Source organism: Sardina pilchardus, chromosome 16 (genome assembly GCF_963854185.1).
Source record: "Sardina pilchardus chromosome 16, fSarPil1.1, whole genome shotgun sequence".
NCBI classification, from domain to species: domain Eukaryota; kingdom Metazoa; phylum Chordata; class Actinopteri; order Clupeiformes; family Clupeidae; genus Sardina; species Sardina pilchardus.
The window spans coordinates 31,518,499-31,528,498 of record NC_085009.1 but is presented as its reverse complement, the minus strand read 5'-3'; the positions used below and the strand labels follow the sequence as shown (position 1 = coordinate 31,528,498).

The 10,000-nt window shown below is 48.1% G+C and overlaps 1 protein-coding gene across 1 annotated transcript in view; it reads left to right on the top strand.

The window, feature by feature from the left end:
* mllt3 (MLLT3 super elongation complex subunit) overlaps nt 1–10,000 on the top strand; it is a 55,536-nt gene that overhangs the window by 32,771 nt on the left and 12,765 nt on the right. Inside the window, exons 7-8 of the mRNA XM_062517176.1 lie at nt 1,332–1,721; nt 1,758–1,985. Of these exons, the coding sequence (XP_062373160.1) occupies nt 1,332–1,721; nt 1,758–1,985 (618 nt within the window). The remainder of the gene's footprint in view (nt 1–1,331; nt 1,722–1,757; nt 1,986–10,000) is intronic.

Here is a 10,000-nt window from a genome sequence, read left to right as displayed (position 1 = left end):
TAACGCACACTCTAAAAGGCTAAAAAGACATACAGAAAGGACATCCCATAAAAACAAAACAAGAATAAAAGAAAACAAAATATGCTATAAGAAACATAAAATATCCAAAATATCATCAACTATTAACATTATTCCATAAAAACTGTTTGACCTGTCGTTTAAAAATCCTTTGTGAAGATAGCAACCTTGTGGCAGTAGGTAATTTATTCCATGCTATGATACCTGTGTAAAAGAATGATTTTTTTATTGCATTATTAGCTCTAGGAACTGTGCAGGAGCGTATGCTGACTCTGGTGTTATGATTGTGCTGTGTGTGGACCATGTTAATATTAGAGCATAAGTATGACGGGGCATGACCATTGACAATGTTAAACATATGGTTCAACTTAAGTTGTTCCACTCTTAGATGAACAGGTAGTAGACCAGCTCTCATAAACTCCTCTCTACCTATATGGGTACGGGGGGGTGCATTTAACAGGTACCGAATGACATTGTTTTGTAGCACCTGGAATTTGTTTTTAAGTTTTACTGACAACCCTGAGAACCATGCAGAGCACGCAAAATCCACATGACATTGAATCAACGTTAATGCCAATAGTTTCTTAACTTGAAAATCAAGAAACTTTGTCTTACGATATAAAAACTTCACCTTACAGGCACATTTGGCTAAAACCTTGGCTGCAATGGATTCACCTAAGAGTGGTTGATCCAATGTTAAACCCAAATAAGTGACACTTGTTTTAGATACAATTTCAGACCCATCACACAGCACCTTTAAGGTATTTGATTTCGCCAACTTACTTTTTGTACCAAACAAGATTGACTCAGTCTTGCCCAGATGCATAGAGAGCTTATTGTCTACTAGCCACTGATTGACAGACTCAAGCTCTATACCAAGAGTATTTTCTATGTCTTTTACATTACTCCCTGGGACAAGTAAAGCAGAATCATCAGCATATAAAAGCAACTTGCACTGTACCACAGATGATAAGTCATTTATGTACACTAAAAATAACAGGCAGCACAGAGTTTAGCATGTAAAGCAATGCCTGGGGGGTGTGGTGTGGCGTTAGCACAGAGTTTAGCATGTAAAGCAATGCCTGGGGGGTGTGGTGTGGCGTTAGCCTTAGCCGTCCGCGGGAGTGTGTCACTCCCGTCATGAGCTTTAAGCGCCTGTAAACAGTTAACTGTCTTTACACGTTATCTGATATCCAAGATGCGAAATAATGAATGCAAACTTTCTGAATGCAAATGAGTGACACTTTCTCTCTGATTTTTTTTCCCTGCGTGTGTGTGTGTGTGTGTGTGTGTGTGTGTGTGTGTGTGTACAGGACGGTTCCCGGAACAGTGGCCCGCTCACCCTCTCCTCTTCGTCGTCCTCGTCCTCGTCGTCGTCGTTGGCCAAACTGGCCAAGCCGTCTAAGGAGCACCGCGACAGCAAGCCCCCCAAGGAGTCCCGCAGTGCCTTCAGGGAGCTGAGCAGAGAGGGGCTCCCCAAACCCCCCAAAGACTCCTCCACCTCCTCCGCCACCTCCAAGAAGCCCAAAGACTGCCCGAGCCAGCCGTCGCTGCCGCTCCTGAGCGAGCACCACCACCACCAACACCCCCCCAAGATGGGCTTCAAGGAGCCCAAGGGGCTGGTCAAGGAGTCACGGCCCCCCGAGGGGGGGTGCGGGGGTGCGGGCAAGCGCCCCCCAGGGGGAGAGGGTGTGGGTGTGGGGGTGGGGGTGGGGGTTGGGGTGGGGGGGGGCAGCCAGGACCACATGACCAAAAAGCGTAAGAAGGGCTTCCCGGCGGTGCCGCAGGGGCAGCTGGACAAGGCGGCGGCGTCCCGGGACAAGGGGCCGGTGCGGCCGGCGAGACCCCCCCGCGTGGAGGGGGGGGCGGAGGGGGACCGCAGGAGGGCGCCCACGCTGCCGCCATTCCAGGAGCTCGTCGACCCCATCGGCTCGGACATGGAGGACAACATGTCCGCCAAATCAGAGGTGAGGCGGACGCACGGACACACCTGGGGCTGATGCTCTTAGCTGCTAGAGCCCTGCTGATTGGTTAAGTATTGTAGCGTTGCTGATTGGTTGGGTACTGTAGCGTTTCTGATTGGTTGGGTGTATGGTGTTGCTTATTGGTTGGCTGGTGAGTGATGGGGCTGATTGGTTAAGTACCGTAGCGTTTGATTGGTTGGGTACTGTTGCATTGCTAATTGGTTGGATGTTAGGTGTTGCTGATTGGTTGGCTGGTGAGTGATGGTGCTGATTGGTTGGGTTTTGGGTGTTGCTGATTGGTTAGGTGTTGGGTGGTGTTGCTGATTGGTTGGGTATTGGGTGGTTTTGCGGATTGGTTAGGTGTTGGAGGGTGTTGCTGATTGGTTGGGTATTGGATGGTGTTGCTGATTGGTTGGGTATTGGATGCTGTAGCGTTGCTGATTGGTGATTGGTGATATGGTGATTGGTGATAGGTGATTGGTGATAGGTGATTGGTGAAAGGTGATAGGTGATTGGTGATGGGTGATTGGTGATTGGTGATTGGTGATTGGTGATAGGTGATTGGTGAAAGGTGATGGGTGATTGGTGATTGGTGATTGGTGATTGGTGATTGGTGATTGGTGATTGGTGATAGGTGATTGGTGAAAGGTGATAGGTGATTGGTGATGGGTGATTGGTGATTGGTGATTGGTGATAGGTGATTGGTGAAAGGTGATAGGTGATAGGTGATAGGTGATAGGTGATGGGTGACATGGTGATAGGTGATAGGTGATAGGTGATTGGTGATTGGTGAAAGGTGATAGGTGATTGGTGAAAGGTGAAAGGTGATAGGTGATAGGTGATAGGTGATTGGTGATGGGTGATTGGTGATTGGTGATGGGTGACATGGTGTACGGGCAGAAATAGGTGATTGGTGATTGGTGATGGGTGATGGGTGATGGGTGATTGGTGATGGGTGACATGGTGATAGGTGATTGGTGATTGGTGAAAGGTGATAGGTGATAGGTGATAGGTGATTGGTGAAAGGTGATGGGTGATGGGTGATGGGTGATGGGTGATGGGTGATGGGTGATGGGTGATGGGTGATTGGTGAAAGGTGATAGGTGATAGGTGATAGGTGATTGGTGATGGGTGATATGGTGTACGGGCAGAAATAGGTGATTGGTGATAGGTGATTGGTGATAGGTGATAGGTGATTAGTGATAGGTGATTGGTGATTGGTGATTGGTGATTGGTGATAGGTGATTAGTGATTGGTGATATGGTGTTGGCTTTGTGTCAGGTGCGTCATGATTCCGTGGTTTTAGGAATGGTTCAATAAATGGGATCCAATAAAACCTCTCACCACCTCTCTTTCTATTCCCCCTCTTTCTCTCTCTCCACCTCTCTCTTTCTATTCCAACGCTTTCCCTCTCTCCACCTCTCTTTCTATTCCCCCTCTTTCCCTCTCTCCACCTCTCTCTTTCCATTCCCCCTCTTTCCCTCTCTCTTCACCTCTCTTTGTCCATTCCTCCCTACTTTCTCCCTCTCTTTCTCTCCCTCTCACCTGCTTTCTCTTCCCTTCTCTCTCCCTCACTCTCTTTCTCCATCCCTCCCTCCTCTCCTCCCTCTCCCTCCCTCCTTTCTCTCATCTCCCTCTTTCTCTCATCTCTTCCTCTCTTTCTCCTCCCTCTCTCCTGCTCTTCTTGTAATCAAGGAACGATTGGCTCAGTAGGTAGTGTGTGTGTGTGTGTGTGTGTGTGTGTGTGTGTGTGTGTGTGCATGTGTGTGAGTGATGTCCGCTGGAGAGCATGTGTGCTGGGCTCAGGGGAAGTGTGTGTCAGTGTGAGTGCTGGACTCTAGTGTGTGTGTGTGTGTGTGTGTGTGTGTGTGTGTGTGAACGTGGTGGGTGTTCTCATGGATGCCCAGGTCCACAGGAAGTCACCATGGCCTCTATGGCCTACAGCACTGCAGTACAACAGACGCCACACACACACACACACACACACACACACACACACACACACACACACACACACACACACATACACCACTCTGTCTGGTTAGTGTTAGCCATGCTTTCTCTCTCTCTCTCTCTCTCTCTCTGTTTTGTGTAATGACTGCTGATATCCTGGTTGGTATTATGCCTCTCTTCCCCTCTCTCTCTCTCTCTCTCTCTCTCTCTCTCTCTCTCTCTTTATATATCTCTCTCTCTCTCTCCCTCTCTTCCCCCCTCTCTCTCTCTTCCCCTATCTCTCTCTCTCTCTCTCTTTATCTCTCTCTACTACTACTCTCTCTCTCTCCCTCTCTTCCTCTCTCTCTCTCTCTCTCTTCCCCTATCTCTCTCTCTCTCTCTCTTTATCTCTCTCTACTACTACTCTCTCTCGCTCCCCCCCCCCTTCTTGGTTATGGAGTGCACTGTTCCCTTGACTAGTGTGTAGGGTATGATGCTGTTCCCTGTATGATGCTGTTCCCTTGACTAGTGTGTAGGGTATGACGCTGTTCCCTTGACTAGTGTAGTGTGTAAGGTATGATACTGTTCCCTTGACTAGTGTGTAGGGTATGATGCTGTTCCCTTGACTAGTGTAGTGTGTAGGGTATGATGCTGTTCCCTTGACTAGTGTAGTGTGTAGGGTATGATGCTGTTCCCTTGACTAGTGTAGTGTGTAGGGTATTATGCTGTTCCCTTGACTAGTGTAGTGTGTAGGGTATGATGCTGTTCCCTTGACTAGTGTAGTGTGTAGGGTATGATGCTGTTCCCTTGACTAGTGTGTAGGGTATGATGCTGTTCCCTTGACTAGTGTAGTGTGTAGGGTATGATGCTGTTCCCTTGACTAGTGTAGTGTGTAGGGTATGATGCTGTTCCCTTGACTAGTGTAGTGTGTAGGGTATGATGCTGTTCCCTTGACTAGTGTAGTGTGTAGGGTATGATGCTGTTCCCTTGACTAGTGTAGTGTGTAGGGTGTGATGCTGTTCCCCTGACTAGTGTAGTGTGTAGTGTATGATGCTGTTCCCTTGACTAGTGTAGTGTGTAGGGTATGATGCTGTTCCCTTGACTAGTGTAGTGTGTAGGGTATGATGCTGTTCCCTTGACTAGTGTAGTGTGTAGGGTATGATGCTGTTCCCTTGACTAGTGTGTAGGGTATGATGCTGTTCCCTTGACTAGTGTAGTGTGTAGGGTATGATGCTGTTCCCTTGACTAGTGTAGTGTATGATGCTTTGTTTGTAATTTTCTAATGCTCCCCCCCCCCCCCCCCCCCCCACACACACACACACACACACACACACACACACACACAGGACTATACATAACAGAGGCCCACTAATTTCCTTTGCTTATCTTGTGTGTGTGTGTGTGTGTGTGTGTGTGTGTGTGTGTGCGCGCATCATAAACTGAGTGGGGTGAGAGCTGTACAAAAACCAGGTGTTCTCTCCCACGTCACTAAGGCTGTCGAGCCCGGTGGCCCTGTTTTGGCTAGTGTTCCTGTGTGTGTGTGTGTGTGTGTGTGTGTGTGTGTGTGTGAGTGTATAATTTATGTGTCACAAAAGACAAGTTTGATCCTTCTCAAGACACCAATTCTCTCAAAGTTTGGTCTCAAAGTTTCTCAAAAAAGTGGTGAGTGTGTGTGTGTGTCTGTCAGGATGTCTCTCTCTCTCTCATTATTTAACTGTGTGGCAAGAGCAGAGTGCATATCAGAGGTGTGTGTGTGTGTGTGTGTGTGTGTGTGTGTCTAGAACTCAGTCATGACTCCTAGAACACAGCACTCCTAGAACACAGCACTAGAACACAGCACTCCTAGAACACAGCACTCATAGAACACAGAACACAGCACTAATACACAGCACTAGAACACAGCTCTAGAACACAGCACTCATAGAACAGAGCTCTAGAACACAGCACTCATAGAACACAGCTCTAGAACACAGCTCTAGAACACAGCACTCATAGAACACAGCTCTAGAACACAGCTCTAGAACACAGCACTCCTAGAACACAGCTCTAGAACGCAGTGCGTGCGTGCGTGCGTGGTTTGTAGGCTTTTCTGTCTATGATGAGAGTTTGTTTGTGCACATCTGTTTAGGACTGTTTTTGACTGTTGTGTCTGTTTGCCTGTTTCTGTGTGTATTCACAGGTGTGTGTGTGTGTGTGTGTGTGTGTGTGTGTGTGTGTGTGTGTGTGTGTGTGTGTGTGTGTGTGTGTGTGTGTGTGTGTGTGTGTGTGTGTGTGTGTGTGTGTGTGTGTGTGTGTGTGTGTGTGTGTGTGTGTGTGTGTGTGTGTGTGTGTGTGTGTGTGTGTGTGTGTGTGTGTGTGTGTGTGTGTGTGTGTGTGTGTGTGTGTGTGTGTGTGTGTGTGTTGGACAGGGCCAGATAGATGGTGTAACCCAAGCCTAAAGTGTGTTTATGGCGGCGTGCTCTAGAGAGGAGCTGTGTGGAGGGAGGGGGGGTGGGCACTAGACTGGGGGGGGGGGGTAGAGGGGTGAACAGTGACCCCTGGGGGGGGGGGGGGGGTAGATTTACTGCCCTATGGGGTGGTTGGGGAGGGGGGGGTAAACCAATAGACCAGCTGCACTTTGTTGCCACTGCGGTCCTCAACACTGTTTGAAGTTTTACAGTCTTTTGTCTAAGTGGTCTCTCTGTCTTTTACACACACACACACACACACACACAACACACACACACGCACACACACACACACACACAGACTGTTCTTCTGGTGTTCCCCAAGCTGTTACTGAGTTCGGATAAACTCTCTGCTTTCGCCTCTGTGTGTGTGTGTGTGTGTGTGTGTGTGTGTGTGTGTGAGTGTGTGTGAGTGTGTGTGTGTGTGTGTGCGTGTGTGTGTGTGTGTGTGTGTGTGTGTGTGTGTGTGTGTGTGTGTGGAATGGGACTCCTGCCTGGATACCTCTCTAGCTGGACAAGACAATGTGTGTGTGTGTGTGTGTGTGTGTGTGCGCGTGTGTGTGTGTGTGTGTGTGTGTGAGTGTGATACCCGTCTGATAATGCTGTACCCACTCTGATAATGCTGTACCCACTGATAATGCTGTGCCCACTGTAAAACATGTCCAGATGTGAAGAGAGTGTGTGGTTTTGTGGAGAACTCAGAGGAAGTGAACGAGTGAGAGGGGGGGAGTATGCTTGCCAAGAGGATGACACGAGGAAGGTCTAAGGGTGTTTTCACGCCAACAGGCCTTAGTGCATTTTAATCAGACCGCAGTGTGTGTGACCCCTTGTTTCAATTCTAATCAGATCGTAGTGTGTGTGACCCCTTTAGTGTGTTTCAATCAGACCGTAGTGTTCGTGATCCCTTGTGTCAGTGTGTTTCCCTCGGTTAAAACGCAGCAGGCCAGAGACCAATGGATCTTTTCTGTTGTGATGACTTCACACCGGAGTGTGTGTTTGTTCTTTGTGTGTAGTGTGTTTGTTTAGTGTGTTTGTTCCTGTGTGTGTAGTGTGTTTCTGTGTTTCTAAGGTATTTGACCATGTCTGTATTCTCTTTTGAGGTTTGGAGTCTAGCGTAGGCCTATGTGTGTGGTGTGAGCTCTGTTTTATTTCCTGCCTGCTTTAACTGCTAGGCTAATTCCTGTCTGCTTTAGCAGCTAGGCTAATTCCTGCCTGCTTTAACTGATAGGCTAATTCCTGCCTGCTTTAGCAGCTAGGCTAATTCCTGCCTGCTTTAACTGATAGGCTAATTCCTGCCTGCTTTAGCAGCTAGGCTAATTCCTGTCTGCTTTAGCAGCTAGGTTAATTCCTGCCTGCTTTAGCAGCTAGGCTAATTCCTGCCTGCTTTAGCAGCTAGGCTGATTCCTGCCTTCTTTAGCTGCAGCTCCTGGCCCTCGACTGTTTACCTACCTAGCTTGGCAGGGTGTAGTGTTACCAGATGTTTCCACACATTGCTTACGGTCAGGTGATCCGTGGGTACACCACTTTCAGCCATTTTTAGATTGTGCACTAAATGTGACAATCATTTCAGTTTTACATATTCACTAAAGTTAGACAACACGTTAAAAAAGCTCCCCTAAAAACCGCATTCGGACAGTTTTTTCGATTAGTATTGATTTTTTTATATTAGATTTATATTCGTCTTCCGAAATTCGTTCCAACAGCCTTAATGTGTGTGTATGTATATGTGTGAGTGAGTATGTGGATGTGTGTGTGTGTGTGTGTGTGTGTGTGTGTGTGTGTGTGCGTGTGCATGAGTGTGTGCCTGTGTGTGTGTTTGCGTGAGTATGTGTGTCTGTGCGTGTGTGTGTGCGTGTGTGTGTGTGTGTGCGTGTGTGTGTGTGTGTGTGTGAAAGAGATGTGAGGTTGGTTTGCATTAGCTTTAGGAGAGTAATGTAGCGTTTTACAACCAGGCAGAAGGCCAGACATCCTTCAATGCAGGTGACATACGCTAAACCCCATAAACACACACACACACACTCCCTCTCTCTCTCTCTCTCTGCGCATGGTAAGGTCGTTTATATGAAACCACACAGCTACTGGTAAATGATCTGCCGAGGTAATGACATCACACTAAGAGTGAATGGAATTCTGCTCTTCTTTTCTTATTTTTCTTCTCTTCTCTTCTCTCTTCTTCTCTTCTCTTCTCTTCTCCTCTCTTCTCTTTTCTTCCCCTCTCCTCTCCTCTGTTCTCTTATCTCTTCTTTTCTTCCCTCCTCCTCTCTTCTCTCTTCCCCTCTTCTCCTCTCTTTTCTCTTCTTCTCTTCTCCTCTTCTTTTCCTTTTTTCTCTTCTCTCCTCTGTTTTTGAAGTGTCTGGTGTGTTCTTGAGGGTGTGTGTTACCAAGAGAGTGTGTGATTTACTGCTGACGCTTCTGAGTGTGTGTGTGTGTGTGTGTGTGTGTGTGTGTGTGTGTGTGTGTGTGTGTGTGACCCCAGACTCACCAAAGTGCCTGTAAAACGCACCAAGGAGTGTCAGAGTGGGGGGAGGGGCTGCTGGAGAGCAACATCAAACATCAAAGACGTTGCTTTCACTTCCAACAAAGTGCTGGTGTGTGTGTGTGTGTGTGTGGTGGGGGGTGCATTTGGTGGGTATGTGCTTTCCCAGGGTGCTTGGCAGCCCTTCATCTCACAGACAGAGAGAGACGCACACACACACACACACACACACACACACACACAGACACACACACACACACACACACACACACACATTCCATGGCGAGCTCCTGGTTGAGCCCGTAGCACAGGTCTACACCAGCACAAAGGAGACGACTCCACACACTGATGGAAATGGGCTGATGATGACACACGTGTGTGTGTGTGTGTGTGTGTGTGTGTGTGTGTGTGTGTGTGTGTGTGTGTGTGTGTGTGTGTGCGTGTGTGCGTGTGTGAGGGCATTCGTGTGTGCGTGTCTGTGTGTGTGTGTTTGTGAGGGCATTAGTGTGTGTGTGTGTGTGTGTGTGTGTGTGTGTGTGTGAGGGCATTAGTGTGTGTGTGTGTGTATATACAGTAGAGATGAAAGCTGTGTGTGTGTGTGTGTGTGTAGACAGTAAAGGTGATTGTGTGTGTGTGTGTGTGTGTGTGTGTGTGTGTGTGTGTGTGTGTGTGTGTGTGTAGACAGTAAAGGTGGTGTGTGTGTGAGCAGAGAGTGGCTGTAAATCAGTGTTGCCTGTGGCGGATTGACACTTCACACACACACACACACACACACACACACACACACACACACACACACACACACACACACACACACGTTCCAGCTCATTCAAGACTGAAGCTAGCTCAGATGTGAGCAACAGGACGATGTTTGTAGAGAGAGATCTTTGGGGGAGTGTGTGTGTGTGTGTGTGTGTGTGTGTGTGTGTGTGTGTGTGTGGAATGTAAACATATTAATTCAGATTAGCTCTAATGGCTCCGTAGGGTTTTCTCTCCAGCAGCTCTCCAACTGGGATTAGCCTAATGGAGCACTCAACCTCCTCCTCTACTCCTCCTCTTCTCCTCCTCCTCTACTCTACCTCCTCCTCTACTCCTCCTCTTCTCCTCCTCTTCTCCTCCTCTACTCCTCCTCTTCTCCTCCTCCTCCTCTACTCTACCTCCTC